The sequence below is a fragment of the Ursus maritimus genome, unplaced genomic scaffold (assembly GCF_017311325.1).
Source record: "Ursus maritimus isolate PB19 unplaced genomic scaffold, ASM1731132v1 scaffold_8, whole genome shotgun sequence".
NCBI classification, from domain to species: domain Eukaryota; kingdom Metazoa; phylum Chordata; class Mammalia; order Carnivora; family Ursidae; genus Ursus; species Ursus maritimus.
In genome coordinates, this window is record NW_024426996.1 from 81,149,241 (window position 1) to 81,171,775 (window position 22,535).

At 54.3% G+C, this 22,535-nt stretch overlaps 1 protein-coding gene and 1 non-coding gene across 2 annotated transcripts in view; both read right to left on the reverse strand.

Annotated features, from left to right (window-relative positions):
- Positions 1–858: 858 nt before the first annotated feature.
- The window catches only part of NSD2 (nuclear receptor binding SET domain protein 2), a 58,562-nt gene continuing 36,885 nt past the window's right edge, over positions 859–22,535 (reverse strand). The window contains 13 exon segments of the mRNA XM_040624891.1: positions 859–2,021; positions 2,830–3,034; positions 3,913–4,019; positions 4,315–4,456; positions 12,482–12,598; positions 13,580–13,849; positions 15,369–15,472; positions 16,789–16,994; positions 17,131–17,287; positions 17,900–18,079; positions 18,687–18,887; positions 19,856–19,979; positions 20,465–20,596. Of these exon segments, the coding sequence (XP_040480825.1) occupies positions 1,750–2,021; positions 2,830–3,034; positions 3,913–4,019; positions 4,315–4,456; positions 12,482–12,598; positions 13,580–13,849; positions 15,369–15,472; positions 16,789–16,994; positions 17,131–17,287; positions 17,900–18,079; positions 18,687–18,887; positions 19,856–19,979; positions 20,465–20,596 (2,217 nt within the window). The 3' untranslated portion in view covers positions 859–1,749.
- LOC121101575 lies at positions 4,548–4,674 on the reverse strand. Its single transcript, XR_005833567.1, has one exon.

The following is a 22,535-nucleotide window of genomic DNA, read 5'->3' on the forward strand; positions in this document are numbered from 1 at the left end:
AGCTCGTGTCACAGAGCCACGGAGAAGCAGTGGACACGGGTCTGGGTCCAAGGACATCCTGCAGCTGTGCGAGGCAGAAACGATGAAAGGAAGGAGCAGGAGACCTCAGGAGCAGTTTTCAAGAAGGGCTGTGTATACGTCTCTGCAGGATACATGTCCTCCTTAGGTTATCTTAAGAAGAAAGAGCCAGATAAAAGCATCTGCTGCTGAGTATTCCCTTCCCTCCCATCGCAAGCACGGAGACTGCAGGCCCCGTGAAGGGCACGCGGGTGCCTGGCAGGACCCCCGCCCTCGGGGTGCTCCGGACTCCCCACGGTCAGGAGGAACTTCAGAAGAGAAGACACCTTCGGATTCCCAGCAGCTTCTCACTTTGTGGGGCTGGGCCTTCTAATAAGTGAAAGTTAGTGGCCATCTCCCGGGGAAGCTCGGCAGACGCCCGCCCCCCTGGTGCGCAGGCGGTGCAGGCCCGGTGCGCAGGCGGCGCAGGCCCGGCGCCCCGGCTCCCGCTTCCCCGCGGTCTGTCCCGGCTGAGCACGTTTTCCACAAACAGACCCATGAGCGTGACTCAACGGCAGTTAACTAGGTGGAATGGTTCTAAACTGTGCGTCTCTCCTCAGACTCTGAAAGAACATTTTTTCGGGAATGTACGTCTCCCACGTGCTCTGTGTCCCCAGGGTGGGGAGCACTTGCCCTGCTCCCGGACTGTCACCACAGGGCAGAACACAGCTCCTACAAAGCCATTTTCATGAACTCATCACTTTACACAAACTCGCCACAGGGCCACACCCCTACCGAGTTCTGCTTCTTTCGCTGGGACAGCTCGGGGCCGCATCAGTAAATACACATTTCAGTCGGTGGTAATTTGTGAAACAAGTTTAGCAAAAATATATTGAGAATAAAAGCCAGAAACTGGTAAAGAAAAGCCAAACAAAAAAAATATACAAAGTCTTCCCCCAAACGTTGGTAAGAACCTAGGGTGTTCAGGAGCCAGGCCCAGGTGCGACGCGCCAGACCCGCCTGGTCGGGAGAGGCCGGGCTGCGCGGACCCCGCACGTGGGCGGCCGACGTGGTGGCGCCACCCAGTCCAGATCCGGGACAACACTAACTACGGGGGCATCTGACAACAACGCTATCACTACTGCCGCTCCGGGGGCCGGCTTCTCGCTAGGATGGAAAAGAAGCATTCTGAGGGAAAATTTCACATTAGTACAAAAAAACAAAATCATACAGCTGTTTCATAAGAGCAAAATAATGACCAAAATCATGGTTTCCAGGGAATCCAGGGTCCGAGTCCTTGCCCAGGCCCCACCCTGGTCTCTCCTGAGTGGTGAAGACGGGTAAGCAGGCCGAGTAACATCGTTAAGATTAAAGAGATAATAGCGATCCTTTAGAAAAATACTACTCTCTACATTTCGGGTGAGATAAAAACATTTCATATGCCAATTAATTTTCAATTATAACTTTAACCTACAAAAATAGAGTGGGAGGGGACCTTGACATTCTCAGAAATTCAAGTGTAGCTGTAATGCTGTGTAGTAAGGCTTGTTTGTCCGGGAACCTTCTGAACCTCGCGGCTCAGATGGGTCGTCAGTGCAGACGCAGCGGGCGCTGCTGAGGACGGCTCAGTGGTGGGCAGGCGCTCCCCCCCCAGGAGGCCTACACGGCTGCTGTAGCGGCTTCGAGCTGGGTCCTCCGGGCCAGTCCCCCGTGGCCCTGTACCCCTGGATCTGGCCAAGCCGCTGCCTGGCGCTATTTGCCTTCCATGACCCTCCGCCAGCACCTCCTTTTCTTCCTTTTCCCCTTGGACTTGGTGGGTTCCGGGAAGGGTTTCTCAGTCTTGGCGCTTCGAGCCGACTCTGCCCCCAAGTCGTGCTCGTAGCAATATGACCGCCCGTCCTGGGTGGAGCTGAAGGCTGTCCCGTCTTGGTGTTCCTTGCAAAACGAATTGGGGCAAAAGTGGCAAAACAAAGTGGAAGGTTTGCCGCACACGTCACAATGATGCCAAGGACATTCCCACTTCCCTGCAATGAAACACGACAGATTAGCAGAAGTGACAGAACTATAACCACTTCTAACATTTTCAGGGATGAAAACCGTTTTCAAACCTGTCTAGGGAGACAGACACAAATGCAGACAAGACAGTGCTTCCTACCGAGCTGTGACCGTGTAAAGACGAGTGAAGACGGGCGCTCCAAGGCCTGGCGGGGAGGCCTGGCGGAGGGCGCCCGCACCCCCGAGTCCCAGGCCGCCACCCTGCGCTCCGCGCGGCCAGCTGACACGCTGACTTCTCTTCTGTGACCCCACTGTGGCCTGGACCCGCAGGCTTTCTGGCGTTAGCGTGCAGGGGTCACTGTCACAGCTCCTGCAAATAGCTTCCTCTCCCATTTGCCTATGAAATCATGCTTTGTCATAATTATTTTTCTTTTACGCTCAAACATGTTGGACTTTTCCTTTTATACCTTTTCAGTTTCTCCGGCTAAGGGCCTGTTTTTCTCCTGAGACCCCAGTGAATATTTTCACACTGGTGCCTGTAATCTCTCCGGAACGAGGTTGAAAGTGCAAGGTAGACCCCATTGCTTGTCCCCTCCTGGCCCTGCTTGTGCCAGGCTGGCTCCCGGGACCGTCCCCTCTTCCTGCGCCACCAGTTCTGGCGTGGCCCCCGCTCTGGGGAGCCTCAGAGGCTCCACGACCATCCACGCTACAGACACTGACTGTGCGCAGACCTCCCCAGGCTGGGCCTCACCACCTGAGTCACCAGTGAATCTGTGACCAAGAGAGGAGAGCCGTCGCCAAGGACCCCAAAGGCTGCCAGGGGGCCCGCTCACCCACCGAAGGGCCGCTTGCCCAGGCCTAGGCACGATAAGTGGTAGGCCTTGGTGCAGGACTTGCGGTCACAGAGCACCAGCTGGCCGCCGTCCCCACAGCGGAAACACTCGTCCTCGGACTCCTTCTTCCCTTCACCTCTGGTTCTCCGCCTCCTGGTTCTTTTCTTCGTCTTTTTGCCCTTTTCCTCTGAAGAAAGGGATGTTGAGGTCTAGAAGGAAGAAAAAAGTGCAGTTCACCTAAAAGAATCACATGGACGGAAGCAATAATAGACTACGAAGAGCCAGAGTGGGGGTGTGGAGGCTTCAGAGGCCTTTGGAGACACTCTCACACCAAAAGGACAGAGAGTAAAACCAGCTTTGCCAAAAGTCTCCCATACTGGCACCTCATAGCGGCCTCCCAGGTCTGCTGATGGGATGCTGGGGCCACAGAGTGGCTCCTGCCCCGATGGGGTGCATCCTTGGTTCTTTCTAGTACGTATTTTATTATGAATGAGAAGAAAGCCTTCTCCAGTTGAAGCAGCAGACACCAACATGGACACTCCAACTCGGAGCCAGATACCTGTGGTCACCAGTGTTTTAGGGCCCAGGAGTTACGGGGCACAAGGAGGCAGGTAATTGTGTACCAAATCCGTGACCTTCCCAGAATCTCGGAATGGGACCTTACTTGTAAGTTAGGATGAGGTCACAGTGGGGTAGGGGCCCTTAATCCCATATGACTGGGGTCTTTAGAAGACGAGGGGAGCAGGCCCCGTGAAGATCACGCAGAGGGTGAGGAACGCCAAGGGCTGCCGGAAACCACCAGGAGCTGGGAGAGCGCTGGGAGGCAGTGCAACCCTGACTACACCCTGGTTTCAGGTTTCTGGCCTTGAGAAGTTCTGTTGTTCACGCCCAAGCCTAGCGAGGGCAGCCCTAGCACCCTCTCCAGGTAGGACCTTTGCCTCCCTGCGCCCGTGGCCACCCTCGCCCACCCTCGCCCTGTCACAGCTGCAAGTCAACTCTGAAGAAGCTACTTTTCACTAAAAGGGTCATGCTCGTAGACATCCAAAATACTGATGTCAGCTGGGGACGATGGGAGCCGCGCCTTTACCTTCGGTCTGTCCCCGAGGAACCCGCTGCAGTTGGAGGCCCCACACCGACAGACTGTTTTCTCGTTGCCCAAACAATCGAGGTTGTAGTTGAAGGTCAGCTCTGTCCCTAGGTGACAAGAGACACACCGCCCTGGAAATACTGACCTTTGTCAAGGCGAGAGCCTCTGCCGGGTCCACAGAACACACTCCCACTCCCTCACAGCTTTCCACGTTAGCTTTGTAAGACAGACACTCAGAGTAAAACCACCTGCGGAGCACCGCCCCCCACCCCTCATCACCCCGCCCCCCACCCCCCCACCCCCGCCCCAGGGCTGCTCCAGGCTGGCCTTGCCCAGCATCTGGTGATCCGTGCCTGCCGCGCAGCCCCGCGGGCCCATGCAGCGCCCCTGGAGGTGTCGTACCTGCAGGAATGTCACACACTGCAAACAGGCCCACGCGAGTGTCACCATTCACCGTCCACTTGAGGGTCTCACAGTTGGGCTGGCAGCTGTGGTTCATAAATCGGGAATAGTTTCCTTTGGGGCCAGCATCAATTATACGGTCCTGTAAGGTACAACTCAAGTTTCAAGCAGCATCGGAATACACGGGCAGCACTTAGCCATCGAGTCTTTATTTAACACACGCTGGACAACAATGTCGTGCTGGAAACTGTGGTCTCCCGTGTCCACTCGGACAGGACACCCCCAAACCAGTCCTGTTTCTCTCACTCACGGGGGGGGCAAGTCAGGACCACATGGAGAGGACCAAGCCCCAGTGAGTGTTGGTGAGGATGGGGCAGCCAGCTGGCGCTCCCCAACCCCACCCGTCAACACCGAAGGTCAACACCGATGGCCGATGGAAACTCACATTCACAGACAAGAACAAGAGGAGCCCAGTTCCAAATGGACAAAGGACGTGAACAAGCAATGCCCAAAGATCAAATCCAGACAGATGCGCATCTGGGAAGGTGTCCACATCCCTAAACAGTTGAGGAAGTGCAAACTCCGATGACAACGTAATCTGACCTCACGCTGAGACAGGACCATCGGCCAAGACACAGGGGCCGGCCCCAGGCCGGCAGGGACAGTTTTAAGAAAGCAAGCCAACAACGGCGAAGACGTACAGGCCCACTGTGGTCCTGCGCTGGTGCCAAACCCGCCAGGTGGCCCGTGCCCGTGAACACGAGGGTGTGCTCATCACCAGCAACGGTGAGAGTGGAGCCCAAAGGTCACTGGCTGGACTGCACAAGGGGTCCCCACACTGCACGGAGCAGTCGAGGTAAGAAATGTCCCAGCGGGCAGGAGGGCACTTAAAATTAGGCACACGAAGTATGACAGTCCTGAGTTGGTGCAAAGTTGTGTCTGAACAGGGCACACAAACGTGTAAACACACACACACACACCTGTGGGATGTCTCTCCTGGGGTCCCAGGAGCACTGTGCTGGGTCCCCCTGCCCAGGACAGGCTGGCTTTGACACTTCCCACCCCAGCTACACCCACGCCGGGGTTCCCGTGAGTAGAGGAACGGCACCAGAACGGACGTGCTCTGCGGCACACTCTCTCCCACCGCGTCAGGGCCCTGCTAGCCGCTGCGTGTGTAACCCCCTGGACGCCGCCGCCATCTGCACTCTCACGCACCCGTGCTGGCTTTCCCTCAGACACTCTCCAGAACGCACCCAAGATGCCTGCCAGCAGCGGGACAGCCCTGGTCCCCAACGCCTTCCACAGAGCGACAGGCCCCACAGACTCCCGTGGGCACGTCCCCACTCTGTTCTCTGTGCGTATGTACTCCGGCTACTAGACCCTTGGTAACCATGTGTCAGAGTCTTTCTGCTAGGTTTTTAGCTAGCTATGATTTTTATCTTATTTAGCTATGATTTTTAACTTCATAGAACCTTCTCTGAGAACTTCCCCAGTTTTATACAGCTCTTTTATTAATCTTTTGCTTCATGCACTCAGGGCTTCTGCCTAGCCTGGCCCAGCCCTCCCTACCCCTAGGTTACAAAAGATACCCCTACATTCCCAGCTCCTGACTGCGTCTGGGCTATCTACTTTCGTGAGTGGAGGGAGGGGGATGTCCTTCGCCCACTGCCCTGCCGCCTGCCACTGGGACGGGGAGCGCCACCGCGAGTGTGCCGGGCAGCACCTCGCTAAGATACGCCCTCCTTTAGTCTTGCAGATGTAGCCCTCTGCGTGGACCCTGGAATGGCCGGTCAACGTGGACTTTAAAACTGTGAATATGTGCATTCTCAGTATTTGTGGGTGTGCAGGTTGGGGGGGCAGACACCGTGCGCGGGGCCTCCCCGCGCCGCCCCCAGGAGCAGCGGCGGCAAGCGTCTCGTCTCCCTCCTGAGCCTTGCTCGGGCCTTCATCAAACAGGAGGAAAGGCCTTCTTTTCTGTCTCGTCATTGTCGTCAGGAGGTCTACATTCTCTCGGATCCTCGGCGCTCGCTAAGCAACTGCCCGTGGGTGCGTCTTCCTCCCGTCAGGCCTGGGCTGACCCGCTGGGCGCGGCTCGGGTGACGGCGGGCACCCCCTAGGCCCCGGCATGGTCGCGCGGGTGATCTCGCTGCGGGGACAGGGGCGGGGGCGTCTCTGAAAAGTACAGGCCACCGCCCGTGGGTTTGTAAAAAGTGACTTACGAGCTCCGCCGTTGGCTCATTTCAGAAGTTCTGCTTCGACTTCAACTCCCCCCTCAGTAACTGTGCTCCTCTGAGGCAGAGCTTGTCCGTCTGTCCCAGGCCCTCTCCCTCTGCTCAGGAGACAGACACACAGCAGGCCAGCTTCCCCGGTCTCCGCCCCCGCACGCACTGCTGCTGCAGGAGAGCTGCGGCCCGGCGTCTGGGACGCGCTCAGAGGCCTTCCCTTGAGTCCCAGGACGCGGCGGGCTGGCGTGCTCCCCTCCTCGGACGAGAACCAGTCCTCAGACCTCACCCGGCGGCTCTGCCCTCGGTTTGACGTTCGACTTTTCAGAGTCTCCTCGTGCCTTACAAAGAGCAGAGAACCAAGCTTTGCTTTATGGAACGATGCGCTGGGCACGGTTCTAACCTGTCAGTCTGTTCTGCTTGTTTACGTGGGTTTTAAGCCTCTCGCTACGAAGTAATGGGGTTTGCATTTTAACTTTCTTCTTATGTTGAGAACTTTGTGTTTTTCCTCCTCCTGGCTGCCCTTTATAAACACCCTAGCATTTATATCTGTGCACAACACCCTTCACCTACCCCGTTCCCGTGGCGCCCACAGGGCCACCACTGTGGCCAACAGGAACAGAGCCGCCCCCTCCTCCCTTCGTCCCGGCTTCGGTGCTGTCGCCTACTGCTCGCCCACCTTTGCTCTTGGATAAGCTTCAACCACCATCACGTGAGTCATCAGCTCAGACCCTCGGCCATCAGAGGTGACCTTGGCCGTCCTTCCGTGTCATATCTTTGCTCCTGTCAGGAACGACACTCCAAGCATGCTCTGCTCCTTGTCCCCACCCCTTCCTTCGGCTGGAGCTTCACCAGACCTCGGCCGGCCGCCTGGACCTCATCCTCCGGAGGGCTGGCTCCTGGTTGTCTCACGCTCAAGCCTCGTACCCTGTAGCCGTGTACCCTAGGAACCGCTCAGCCCACTACAGAATCTTTGGTTCCCTCTGTTCGGAAAACCGTGCTGGTGCTAATCCTCGGTGCTGCGGCCTCAAGCCAGCCTCGTTCTCTTCCCCGATAAACAATTCAATGTTTAGGTCTGGCTGTCAAAGGATTGTCATGTCCAGTAATTTTAATACGATATTTACTGTGTTGGCCATTCTGGATGATTTCCCTGAAATACAGGGTCCCTTTCTTTCATTTCCCTTGAGATTTCCATAACGTCAGCGGGGGCGCAGGCTTGTCTCCGGGCTGGGGCCATGGAGGGACTGTCCTCGGCCTGCTCGCTGTGCTGTGTGTGTCTCTCCTTGTCTGTCTCTGTCCTGTCTCTTCGGTCCTCGTGCCTGCCCTGCGTCTGCGGCTGAACTTCCCGCTCTGCCATGTGCTCCTTGTGGCTGACGCTTGGCCCGGCACGTCTCCTCCTGTCCCATGCTGAGCCCTCCGAGTTCCCAGCTCAGCTCTGCCTGCTGTCTGGCCACCTCCAGCTCCTCACACTTTAGAATCCATGCTCAATGCTGGGTAGAGCTTTCATCTGCTTTCTGTTGACACTGTCCCAGTGGTTCTGCTGCTCCCTTCGTCACCCTTCTCTGAGCGCGCTGGGGGTCCGCAACGGGTAGCAGCTGGACTTGGGGAGGGTGGGCTGCCTGGTCTCCCGTCTCAGGTACCCGTTCTCTGCTGCCAGCCTGACGGGGGTCCCCGTCGCTGCCGCAGCCACGGATCCGTTCTCCATCTCACTCTTGGAAGATGGTCCTTTCTGAGACCTGTCACCCACGCCTCCCAGGAGCCCCCCACACCTCCTGCCTCCACTGTCCTCTTCCGAAACTCAGTCCTGCCGGCAGCAGGCTCCGCGCACAGGGGCACCTTCAGGTCAATGGGTCTGCCTGTCCTCAGTTTCGCTCGAGACGTACTTTGTATGTACCGTTTGTTGTTGTTGCTTTGGAAGTGAGCAGCCAGCCTCTCGTGCCAGAGTCCGATGTGTAGATTTTTTTATTTTAATTTTTATAGATTAATGTTGCTGCACTGTGGATCTCCTATCTCATTTTTTTTCATTGAACGGCTTTTAAGATCTCTCCAAGCTATCAGATGCATACTGAGCCTGCCCCCCCCCTCGCTGCCTCCCTGGGCCTCTTGCACCCCCGCAGCCGCGCCCAGTCAGGAGGCCCCCTCCCCCGCCGCCGCGTGTGAGGCCCAGGGAGCTCTCCTTCGTCACCATGCAGTGGCCCGCTGCAGCGGCTCCACGACGCTGTCTCCCAAGTCACCCTTGTCTGACGTTAGCGTACCAAGAGCAGCCTTCTCCGGGCTAGCGCTGGCCAAGTTTTTTCTTTCCTAGTACTCTTAGAACCTTTCTGGTTCTTTTATTTTTATTTCACTTTAAATACTTTATTTATTTTAGAGAGCTTGAGTGGACAAGTCGGAGGGGCAGAGGGAGAAGGAGAGAATCTCTAGCAGACTCCTGGCTGAGCGCGAACCCCGACATGGGGCTCCATCTCATGACCCTGAAATCACGACCTGAAGCCAAAACCAAGAACGGAATGTTCAACCAACTGAGCCACCCAGATGCCCCCTCAACGTGGGCCTTGAACTCCCAACCCAGAGATTAAGATCTCCTTCCAACTGAGCCAGCCAGCCCCTCTGGCTCATTTTTATTAGACGAGTCACGGAGCGTCAGATCGCCTCCTACAGTTCAGCCGCTCTAAATCTTACTCTTACAAATCAAGCTACTTACATCTATGATGACCAGTGCCGTGCAAGTGTTTCTGTGTCTCATCCGTGCTAATGATCTCTTTCCTTTCTCCCTCCCTCCACCCCACGGTCTACTTTTCCACTCGTCAATGACACGGAAGTCACACTTTCCGTCTGTACTCATTTAGTAACTTCCTGTGTACTTTTAACACGTACACTTACTCGCCAAAGTCCAAGGTTATTAAGTTCAGCGTTCTTCTTCCCGAAGTACGGCCTTTGGCAAGCTGACCGTCTGCTCCCAGCTCTGAGGTGCTGCTCTGGCGGCGCTTGACTGAGGGTCAAGGGTCACTGCCCCTGATACTGTGAAGCGCCTTCTGGCTGCTGTCACACTTGGGGACAACGCGTTTTAGTTTATTCTATTTTTTTTTTTTTTTGAGAGAGAGTGCGTGTGCATGTGCGAGCAGGGAGAGGGACAGAGGGAGAGGGAGAGAATCTCAAGCAGGCTCCATGCCCAGCGCGGAGCACAACACTGGGCTCGATCTCACGACCCTGAGATCATGACTTGGGCCAAAATCAAGAGTTGGCTGCTCAACCGACTGAGCCACCCAGGGGCCCCGGGATGGCTGGAACGTGCTCTTCTCCTCTCTGGGGCTTTCAATCTTTACCGTCTTTGCTACCCTACAAGTTTGGGTTTTTTTAAAAAAACGTATCTAGGTATAGATTTATTTTTATTCATTCTGTTCAAAACTTGGTCAGTTTCATCAGATTCCAGAAAATCCTTTTTTCATACGACTTTCCCCCCGTTCCCCAGTCTCTGCTTCTGGAGCACCCACTGAACACTCCTACGTGCCACATCTCCTGGCCGCTCTGACACAGTCTTCACCCTCCTGAACTCAGTCCACAGCCTCTCAGGAGCCGGCTTCCTCTCCAGCCACCTCCCCTGCGGCTGCCTAGCACCTCCCCGGCCGCCTTCGGGCCCATTTCCACGGCTACGTGCTTGAGCCGTTCACGCCTGCGTCCTGCTCTTCTCTCATGATGCCCACGTCTCCTTCCGTGACTTCTACCACTTCTAACACTTCCTTCGTATTTCCTCTCAGACAGAAGCCCTACTACTTTTGGTTCTCACCAAAAACTAAGACTTTCTGAAGGTCTGCTTAGGGAGATCTTCCTCCGTTATGCTCTATAAACGCATACACAGGGCTTGTCTGTGTCGTTTTTATAGCAAGGAAACGATGTATGAATTAAGTGTCCCTCGTGTGTCATGGGCTTCTGTCTTTGCTTCAGTCAGGTGCCCTCGGTGTGAATTATCATTTCAGAGACAAATTTGTGTGTTAAATGGTCAACTTGGAATTTCTTACAATACACAAGTAGTTTAAATTTAGACTCCAAAACATGGTAAGACACAAGCCTAAGGGTTTCTCATAAAATGACCTCCCTCGCTACTCCCAAAGGGCGGGGGATGGCAGAGGGAAGCATACGTTGGCCACCCCCTGGGCCAAGTTTAGCAGTCCCTTCCCTGGGACTACAGCCGTCTGTGGGGTCCACACAGGCACCTCAGCTCCAGCCGCACAGCAGGCCTCTGCGCAGGCTCTGGCAGTGGTCCCCACACAAGGGTTCAAACTCGAGCACCACCTGCTCCATGTCCCGTGGCCCCCAGGAAGCTGCGCGTGCAGACCCTTGCCTCCATGGATCTCGCTCTGGAGTGGCAGAGCTCTCTGCCCCTTACCTGCCATCCTACACAGGTGTTGTGAGAGTTTCAAGGGGGTTGGACAGACAGTCCTCCCTCATCAACGGCTGGTTATTCTTGGTTTTCTGCTCGTTTTGTACTATGGAGTTCCTGTTTGCCAGCATGTGGGGTCTGCCAGACCTGCCCCCTACAGAAGCCTGCGTGGACAGAGGTGCTGTGCTTCTGACAGGCCCAAGGGAGGAAAAGCAGCCTCCTCTCTAGTCCAGGACCCTCACCTTTCTAACCAATTCTTTTAAGAAATTTCAAACTTACAGGAAAAAAAAATGGAATACGACCACCATGACCACCAGTACACCCTTCACTTAGACACACCGCCTACTGACATTTTCCCACGTTTGCTGTGTCATCTATTACACAGATGCGTGTGTGCTCACACAGACATACGTGGGCACTCACACTCCTCCTTCCCTCTACGAGTTACCAACCAAAGACACTTGAACCCGAAACGCAGCACCACTTTCTTCTCACAAGGAGCAACCCTGTCCAGGCATTCACCGTCAGCACCTGAGAAACGTAACATCAGAAGCAGAAACGTAGCCACAGCAGGGTTTCCCTGTCCCCACGATGTCCTGTCCAGCACACTAGCCCCAAGATTTAGGGTCTCGGCAGGAAGCACACACCGGCCATGGTGTCTCCTTAGTCTCCTCGTTGTGGGTCTAGGTCCCACGACTGGTCAAGTTGCAGCCAGTGACCAAAAGCCCAGTGCTCCTGGGGCCACGGCCTCCCTGGGGACAACCCTGAAAGGTCTCTGGGACCATCCTAATCTGCACAGCAGGCTGTTCTCGAGACCTCATCACATCGTCTCTCTCTCTCTCTTCCATGACTTATTCAAATCATTTGGCATGTGGTCATTTCTATCTTGTTTTCAAGCATTTTTAAAAATAGACACATCTTCCTGCTAGATTATGACATTAACGGCAAGAAGCAGCAGAAACATGCTTTGTGTCCGCCTTTCCTCTCAAGCAACATTCAGGCACCAAGGAGGCTGCCCCTGGGGTTAGACCAGCCCACTGAGTGGCTACCCTGGAAAGGGACTGTCCCCGTCAGGTACCAGCCACCAATCAGCAAAGGACCAGCCTGTGTTTTCTCTCACTCACCCCCACTCGTAAACAAGCCATCTCACCCAGCCTCCCTCTAGCAGACCTATGTTCCACACTGTTTTTGTACATCTGGACTTCAGACAAGCAATGAACACCCAGGAAACCCTGCCGTGTAACTGAAAACATGTGTAACTCTCCTAATCTGTGCTTTTCTCCTCTTTTCACTGACCCGTAGTCTGACTGTTCAGTACACTCTTCACGCCCCAGTGGGATACATGAGGCTCCCAGGATGCTCTCACACAGACAGTCCGCTCTGGCTCTCAGGCAGCTGCCCGAAGACACCATACACTTCAGGAGAAAATGTACACACATTTGAGAAAAGCGACACATGGACAGAACGCTATCGTCACACAAGACAAGGTCCGCCGTTCCAGGCAACGGCTCCGGGAACCGTGCTCAGCGTGCTACAGACCTAGCTGTGAAGGCCCAGTGAGCACTACCTTGTCTATGGTGAGCATGTAGAAGTGGGTGATGTCGTTCTCGTGCGCGTGTTTGATTCTTGCCATGCACTCCTCCTCGTCAATCAGCTCGCCCACATACTCGTTCACAAATTCTCCCTGGAAACCAGAAGAGCCAACTCTCAGTTCCAGAGTGTAAGAGCCCACACCCAAAGCAACCAGAGTGGGGCGCCACACACGCTGTCACGCCATCGGGGGCGGGGTCTTCCAAAGTCCCAGTTAGTCCAAGTCAACTCAAATGACTACCTATTTTAGACAGGCTGTCAAGAAAGTATCCTTCCCAAAGCAGCAACACCCTGACTCTTGCTTCCTGCAGTACACTGCTCTGGGAACACGACAGTGGGACCCAGAGCTTCCATAAAACTTCCTGCAGCAGCTCCTCCTCTCCCCCAGCAGAGTCCATACAAGAGGCCCGAAGAACCAGCCACCAAGGCAGGCGGTGGAACAAGACTGCAGGGGTTTTGCATGCTCCAAAGCAACCTTTTTTGCCCAGGATCACACCGAGACCAGACCTTGGGTCTGAGGACACTGCCCCCAGGGCATGGCCTGGCTTGGCTAGACGGAGGCACAACAAGCAGTTCCAGTTGTCCTCTACCTAATGGACGCACCTGGTCACCCAGCCCGAGGACAGAGGCAGGCAGACTGTATGTGGCCTCTGGCACTGACTGACGACCTGGCCCTGCACTGCCCCAGACAGCATGGCCTCCTCCCACCCATTCGAGCCCCCTGGAGTGTCCTGTCCACTTATCCAGCGAAGGGCTCCTTCACAGTCTTTCATATCCTAAAGCAACCACTAAAATGCCAACTGGAGGCATGCTGTAAGGGGATTTATGGGTTTTACTTTGAAAGGCAGCTTTCATGTAACATTTTACAATATTCAGTTATAATGACTCAAAAACTTTTTTAAAAAATACCTTTCATAACCGGGGATGTACTGTATGGTGACTAACATAATAAAAAATCATTAAAAAAAAAAAAAATACCTTTCATGAGTGCAAAAGCACAATAAGCAAATCCAAGTTTAAGCCACCAAATGAACGCTAATTTCTTAAAAGCAAGGGAAAGGGGCGCGACACACACCTTTCTAATGTCCCGCTTGGCGACCAGGCCCCATCCTTTGCCATCTGTCTTGATGATCTTGGTCTCGGGGTACTGGCGCTTGGTGAAACACTGATTCTGGCAGTACTCGCCTGCAGGACACACCTGCGGGTGGCACTCGAACATCAGCATCCTGTTCAAGCACTCCGAGTCGGAGCCGCAGGGATTCTCATCTGTGGGCTTACAGTTGCACTTCGGGATTTCAGAAATATCAGCTGTATAGATCTGGACTTTCCCATACGGCTTATTCACCTGCAGGGGAGAAAATTGGCATCTTATGAGCTGATATGTCAAACGGAACAAGCATCTGATGCCCCGTCCCCACCTGCCCACCCTCCCGAAGGTCTGAGATGGGATGGCGGGGGGCCCACCTCTGACCTGGGAGCGCAGCCCTCATGCCACCCCCACTAGTCCACGTTCCTCATCTACAAAAGAGAGCAGACACTTCTCCAGCCAGGCTGCTGCAAGGCAGGAGCGCAAGCAAGCGCTGAGCACATGTAGGGTGCCTGGCCTTCCGTCACCCCAGACCCGAGGACCCACAGGCAGGGGACCAGGGGGTGGCGGTGAGCACAAGTACACAGTCTGTGCCCTCGTGAAATCGCAGTTTGTAATGACGGAACAAGAGCAACCCAACAAAAAAGCGACCAAGAGAAGTGAAGAGGAACTAAAGCAGAAACTAACCATTCAAGGGGAAATGTGATAGAAGACCCTTTGCCCTGCTGTGGGGTGACAGACGGTACAACACCCAACGGCAAGCTGAAAACACGCCCTCAGAATCTAAAAGTCCCACGGGGCGCCTGGGTGGCTCGGTCGCTTGAGCACCCGACTCTTGATTTTGTCTCAGGTCCCGGTCTTGGGGACTGTGGGATCAAGCCCCGTGTCAGGCTCTGCATGAGATACTCCTTCTCCGTCTCCCCTTCCCCCGCCCCCCACACATGCACGTGTGTTCTTGCTCTCTCTCTAATTAATTAATTTTTAAAAAAAGTATCTAGGAGTCCCGAGCTCTTTGACCTAGTAACTCTGTTTCTACTAATTCGCCAGAGAAAATACTAAGCCCAGCTCACTACGGAGAATGCTTCCTTTCCACACACAGGGACTGTAGCCCCTGAGTAGCCAGCAGGCAGCTGACACACGCGCTGAGATGCTACCGGGCCCCGGGCAACAGGATACAGTGGCACTGGCTCGCCGAGCACCGCAGCTGCGAGAAGCACCCCTGATCTCTTCCAGCGCCCAGGCTCCCTGCAGTCAACACGGCGAGCCATGTTCAGGAGCACCCCCACCGTCCTTCCTTGATGTCCACACCCTCTGAGATGGGAAGGTCATGTTGTCTCCGGGGCTCCAGCTGACCGAGCCACATCTCAGCTGAGCATTGGCCCGGAATAACCACCTCTCATCCGAGCTCGTCCCTAGCCCCTGGTGACGGCATGCTCTCAGTCGGCCGGCCCTCAGTCCCTCCTGTTCCTGGCCAGGACTGTTATTCCAGCCCCTCGCTGGTGATCAGGTTGAGCCTCACGCAAAGGCAAAACTGAAACTGCACATGCAGAGACCCCCGCCTCCCCGGCCCTGCACCCAGTCACGCTCCCGTGGAAGGACACACGCTCGGCAGCGACAGCATCTGCTTTCTGTCTATGGCTCCTCCGGCAGCTGTCCGGGCCGGGGCCACAGACGCCTGCTCGTGTGACCCTCTTAGCCGCCACAGGCAGAGGGCTGAGTGGACGCCTGAGAACCGCCCACAGCCCCCTCAGCGACACCTGAACCATTTGCACGTCACCTTGATGTGCTTGTATGGCGGGGGCTTGCGCTCATTCTCCTGCGTTTCTCTGGCTTCCCTCTGAAGTTTGATTTCACGAAAACGAGCTTCAGCTTCCTGCAGTGCTAAAAAGTCAATGAGATGTGAGTGTGACTAAGAGGTTTTAGTAAATTCGTCCCTCTGCCCTTCCAGCTCTGCATCTTGACGGCTGACCGCGGGCCTCCACCTTCCTGCTCGGCACAGTCTCCAGTGTCCACGGGACTGCGGGCTACTGCAGGCAGCACAGGGCAGGTACTGCCAAAGCTGCAAGTGCTGTCGAGCGGAGGGTGCTCAGAGCACATCCGGCTCAAGAGCCCTGGGCGATTCTGCTGTGCGCCACCTGGCCACAAGGCAGGCCCCAGGGCAGGCTTCTCCGCGTGGACACTGCTACGGCTCCCCACCCTCCACCGGGACCCGATGCACCACACGGGCATCGATCCTGGGAACTCACTGTCCTAAGACAGAAAGTGAAAATGGAATTCTGCTCCTCTCAAGGAGCACACGTGCTCTGAGGCGTGAGCGCCAGGCTCAGGGAGAGCGGAGGAAACTAACCACTAAGGTCTGCCTACAGGACAACCATGTGCACTGGGGCCACCCCAACCTGCAGGACCCCAGCACCAAGTCAGGAGATGGTGAGACCCTGACTTCACCACTCGCCAGCTGCCTCTAACACTGGCCATGCTGAGTGGCCTCTCAATCCAACATCTCTCTGGTTTAATGGCAACAACTAACACTCTTCCAATGCCTCCTCTGTCAGCAGACCTCTGCGTGCCCACAGTATGTGAGGATCCACAGGAGAGGACATGGCCCCACTGCCCAGGGCAGCCCACCGAGACTCCTACGTGCGATCAGCCAGGACAAGCCTGCTTTCCCTGGGCTAACTGTGCACACACCCCAAGTCTCTCTCCTGCCCCCTCACTCCAGTCAAGTGGTCACATTCCCATCCCATCTGTCACCTGAACGACACCATGCTCTTGTCCCTCTCTGTCCCCCACCTTGGCTGTGGAATCAGAGAGCGGGCACCTGTCTACCTGCCCACACCTGGCACTTCGGGGGGCACCTGGTCTAGACAGCAGCCAAGTTTCCTCCACATCTCCATCTTACGCAAAGGCAAGCTATAAGAAATTTCTGTAAATCATTACTAAAACTAACTTAACAGTAGCCTCAATGCACTTTAGTGAAATTAATCACAAACAGATGTTATAATAAAAGTTACCGAACAGCATATTTTACCCTGTGCCTCAACAGATGGGTCTGCAAACCTAGTTTTTTCTAATTTAAAGTACAGCTAGAACACTTAGCCCAGTATTTTCTACAGAAATCAAACTTTCCAATAGCAGAAATCAGGATTAGCAAAAGGTACCCCAGAGTGTGGTTTCACTGCATCTGGAAATCTCCGTACCGTTTTTGAAGACCCTTCCGATCCCTCTGACCCCCTGGTAGCGGCTGCCCCGGTCCCCCTCCATGTACGGGAACACTCGCGCCTGATGCGTCCAGTAATAATCTTTAGACCCAAAGAAAAACACAGGGAATTCTCCAATCTCGTGCTTCAGTTTCTGAATATTTGGGGGGACATTTTTGGGATGGCAAACTTCTGCCGGCCACCATCTATTATAAATATTAAAAAGAGGATTCACAGACTCTTCAGACAGAGTGACAATCATTCAGTGCTTTCAGTCCTGCAAAGTGAAAAGAACACATGTGAACGAGGAGGCAGGCAAGCGTGGGGCTCTACTTCTCGCACCTGTAGTTCCCGAGCTTCACCCAGATGATGTCCTGGAAATGCAGCTTCTTCCCGGCCCGGCAGTCATTGCAGAACCAGCTGCCGTCGGGCATGTCGATGTTCAGGCAGTCGGGGTGGAAGGCGGCCGGGCAGGACTCGCAGCACAGGAGGCTTCCCCCTGCACGGGAGGGTGAGTTGGCTCAGACCACCTCCCACAGTCTACGGCTGCTCCATGCCTTGCGCTAAGACATCAGCTTAACAACAGCCGGCTGGCTACAAACTCGAAAGCACATTTTAGGGGCACCTGGCTGGCTCAGTAGGTTAAGCCTCCGACTCTGGGTTTCGGCTCAGGTCATGATCCTGGGGTCCTGGAGTCAAGCCCCATGTTGGGCTCCCTGCTCTGGGGGGGGAGTCTGCTTGAGATTCTCTCTCCCCCTGCCCCTCCCCACCCCATGCGTGTGCATACACTCTCTCTTTCTCTAATAAATAAATCTTTTTTTTTTTTTAAAGCACATTTTACTGCTACCATGAATAACTTCCCCTAAGTCTGTGCACCGGTCACAGTTAATTCAGAAACATCACGGTGTATGACTGCACATGACAGTTTGGGGACATCATGAATGTTAACACCCAAAGCTGTAGGAGCACTGAAGATCCCCCACACACGGCCCCCGGGGTTACCTGCAGGAGCTATGTGCTAAGAAGCCATGAGAAGCAGCACTCTCTCACCACTCACACGGACCCAACAGAATTAACACTGTCAAACAGCCCCCGGCGGCACGGCCCTCACCTTTGGAGCACACAAAACACCAGCTCACATTGACGTGAGCATGATGCCTCTTCCCCTTGCGAGCAGTGAAATGGCCCGTGCAGATGATACTGTTGGAAGCTATCACTGAGCAGCCGGCTGCCAGACAAGCATCCCCTCCGTGATAGGCAACGGGGCAGCGGACGCACCGCATCATTTTACCTGAAGGCAGAGACATGCACTGAAGACACAACAGTGAACAGGGCAACTGGAAATGACCAAGCCCCCACACATTAAGAAAATTAATGCTGAAATAAACTTGAAGTATTTGATGAAAAAAAAATAACTAGGATGGGGGCGCCTGGGTGGTTCAGTTGGTTCAGCGTCTGCTTTCGGCTCGGGTCATGGTCCCAGGGTCCTGGGATCGAGCCCCTCATCAGGCTCCCTGCTCAGCAGGGAGCCTGTTTCTCCCTCTGCCGCTCCCCTTGTTTGTGCTCTCTCTCTTTCTCTCTCAAATAAATAAATAAAATCTTTTTAAAAATAAAATAATTTTCTTATATGTGAAAGAGCACTAAAACCAGAACAAACAGAATCTATCAAAATGGTTCAAAGGTTTCCTCCTCCTAAAATGAAGAGTCTTTAAGACGACATTTAGGGCAAGAAGAAGGAAAAATACAGGGCGAGGAGATCCTCTCTCAAGAAAAACCCTAACCCAGCGCGTGTCAAGTCAGTAATAGGAAGACAACCGCGCAGCCACCACGCCCGCCCCTTCCGTGTGCCCGCATGAGCGCACTGAACCCACAGCAAAGCTCCAGGCGAGCACCTGTACCTTTCGATGGTCTTGGGTTGGAAGGGTTGGAAGCGTGGCAGCTCACGCAGCTGTGGAGCGGGCAGCGGAAGCCTCGGCTCTCAAACACAGTCAGAGGGTACTTCCTCACGCAAGCTTCGTGGTAAAACTTCCCACACTGTGATACGACACAGCGCTTCACATCTGTCTTGCTCTCCTTACACACAAAACATGAGTGAATCCCTAACAAACGGTTAAAGAAAGGGGCAGAGAAAGAGGTGCAAAGAACAAGAATTAAATTGTCGTTCCTAAGCCACTGCGCTCCAGCAGCTCTGTCAGAGGCAGCTGGTGTCGCTGAGGCCTCTGGCTCTATTTCTGACCTTGCTGACTAGCCCAACATGCTTCAAAAAAGTCCAGCCATCAAGGGTTACCTTGCTGCGAACTGGGCTCCAGCTTCCCCTGGAGAACAAGAAAGTCTGAGTAGGAGGCAGCCTAGGTAGGGACGCCCACTCGAATTAGCCAGAAGCTTAAAAGGAGGCACTCCTCTGAAGAAAGGCTTTCACTGTCCCTTCTGAGAGCAGTTAACCAAGTACAGGGAAGAATCACTTAGAATCACAGGCAGGCAGATGCCTGCAGAAGCAGCGTACTGTTGCATCGCAAGGCCTTGGCTTGGGGTTGGAACAACTCTCCGGAAGACTCTAGGTGTCTTCCTAACCTAGGACATGCCCCCACGAGAGCCAGGAGACCCTCAGGTCTGGCCAGGGACAGGAGGGGCTGCATCGGAGGGCCCGTCTTCCCAGAGCGCCCAGACCGTGCCGCTGAGTCCCAATGGCCACTCAGGCAAGAGCGCGGAGCTATTCTTTCTGTTGAAACCGAAGCTCAGGTGCGTGCTGTGTCTAAAGAAGCCCGTGTCCTGTGACTGACTAGGTTACCTGCACTGGTAGCACTGGCCCTCTGGCACCACGGCACCCCATGCCAGCCACCTCACAGACAGGGCAGGGCTCGGGCCAGCCCACGGAAAGGGGGTAGGGGGTGCAGCACAGAGACTGGCAGGGAGGCAGCTGTCCTCCGCCAGCCTCTCAGGTCTCTGACACAAATAAACAGGTCAGCACGCACCTGTGAAGGTGGACCAAAGCCCAGGGCCTCAGAGGAAGGCTCACAGAATGGCCTGTCGTGGCAAGTGCGGTTTACAAAGCTACAAGAGAACCTGCCTGAAGCACATTCGCTGCAGGTGAACCTCCCTTCCGGCCTCCGGGAGAGCCCAAGGCAGGCGAGGTGGAAGGCTCCGCAGCAGGGGCCTTCACAGAGCACGAGGCTGCCGGTCTTCTCACACAGCTGTGGGGCAGAAAGGGGACAGCGATAAAGCCACACCCGGCACCAAAACCCTACAGGATACACTCGAGAGGTTGAGAATCAGATGTGAACATCAGGAAGACTCACACACATTTCCATCATCATAAATCATACTCATCCGGGGGCCTCCCCGCAGCCTCCATCTCACACAGGACGCCAGGTCACAGAGAGGGTGAGTGACCTGCCCCAGCTCACCACAGACACTGACCGGGTCCTGGTCATGGTGCTGGCAGTGACACCCCCAACTTTATGCTTCAAAAAGCCGTACAAACGTGCGTCTGTTACACAGGACGGCTGTAACTCCGTAACAGAAAAGACAAAGCCTGCACGTGGATGCAGGACCCTCCCTGGGGCACTTAGTCCAGGATTCTGCTGGCAACCCCATGCTGGGTGGGGTTTGAGGGAGGAGTGAAGATGTGGCCTGGGACCGGGCCAAAGGACAAATTAAATGACCGCCTTCCCCTCACCTGACACACGTACTCCTTTTTGGCGGTTACTCCTCGCTCAGACTTCTTCGATGAGACGGACACTTCGGTCTGAGTTTCGTCTGCGCTCTCATAGGGGGATTCCAAGGGCTCGTCTCCTGGGCCGTCTGAGACCTGGAGATGAAGGAGGCGGACGACAGTTCACTAGTCGCGGAGAACGGCGGTGTCACACGGCCCACCCGTGTCACCTCACACACAGGCCTTCTCAGCACCTGTCCCCATCTGCCAGCTACTTGTCGCAAGCATACAGTGTCAGCTGTGTCTTGTGATGGCACAGCCTAGCAACTGAACTGGGCAGAAATTCAGAAAGGGATTTTACCCTCCTCAGCATTTAGTTACATCTCTGTAGAAGAGGCACAAAATTTCACATCTCTCCCGACAGAAGAAGGATCTCTGACGAAAACCCAATTTGCTCCAGTAGGTGACCTAAGGTGGGCTTTGGGACTGAGAATCTTGACCTTTCTTATGCAAGTTCCTAAGTTTCAACTATTTTAAAGTAAGAGAAACAGATTAATACCTAATGAATTGTTTAAAGGACCAAAATGCAGCGTCAAAGGGTAAGCCTTTGTATGGTGGTCTTGCTGTCTCACTGCCGCGGTACTGGAGCCTGCAGGGTGTTCTGGAAGCATGTCTGTGCACCAGAGCGCTGACCCAATGTCAGCACTCCAGAAGCATCACACCTGGAGCTAACTGACCATCCTGTTCTTGCCTTCCTCCCACTGCCTATTCTCCCCGGAGGGTTAAAAACGGGGAAAAGCAAGGTAAAACCTGCCGACTTTGTTAACAGGTGAGTCTATGAGAAAGGCCTGGGAGAAAAAAGTGGAATCTTGGAGCAAACCAAAGGACCATCCCCCGCTTATATTTCATCCGTCCCCTTCATCATCAGAAATCACCCAGCCTAGGCCAACCCTCTCCCTCTTCATGGCACACAACATTTTGCCCTTGTTTGAGCAGCAATAATAAATCTCTACATAGAAATCAATAAATCTTTAGTAAGAAAATTTTCTCATATACCAAATTCAAATTACAAAAAAAACCCCACAAAAACCCTAAAAACACATTTAGTGTTCATTCAATGTTAGATAAATGAATGTTGAAAACTGAATTTTTCAACACAACAAAAGTATAAACTACATTTCCTACACACCTTGATAATCACAACAAGTAATAATGTTATAGGCCTGCTGTTTGCCAATGAACACAAAGCTAGAAATTAAAGTTGGGCCACACTGAAACAAAACAAAACAGAACAAACCCCACCAGCCAATCCACCCAGTTCTGTAGTCTTATCAATGAACATTTTCTAGAGTTAGCTCACTTATGTGACAGGGAGCAGCAGTAGAAGGAAAACACCCAATAAACACGGACTTAGACCTGGTGTGAGTGGGCAGATGTGTGAGGGACGTGCTGGCTCGGACTGGCGTCTGTAGCAAGGCTGACAGGTGCGTGGGCCTACTGTTTCAGCCTTGCTGCTCTACACCTGACACATCCCTTAACAACACAGTCTTTGGAGAAAGCAGCCTCTTAAGTTCATTTCCTCACCTTTTCCAGGAAGATGGAAATAGCGGTGTGAAGGTACACTACGTTACAGGGGTCCTCGCACAGCAAGGATCCCCCCCTCCCAGGCTGGCCAGAGGGAGCCCCTCCCTAACAGCTCACCCCCTACTTCTTTAACATTTAACATCCAGAAGGAAGGCAACTTGGAAAAAATTCTGCATTCAAACCCCGATTTTTAACATGTCCATCGGATCTGGAGTCACAGACGGGCGGGGGATGGGGGCGCTGAGCGCTCTGAGGCAAGACACCGCTGGGCGCTGGGGGGGGCCCCGGGGGCATCACGAAGAGCAGCCACACCTCCTGGCCTGGCCCCACTCAAAGAGCAGCCCAAGGCTGACCCGTCTAACGGAGGAACCGAGGCCCAAAGAAAGAGCCTTCAACATGGGCTCAGGGGAGAGAGCCCCGGTGCCCTACCCACCAACCCATGTTCTTCCCTCAGTGTGGTTGGGACAAATTGAAAGCTTTAAAAGAAAAAAAGAAAAAAAAAAAAAAGAAA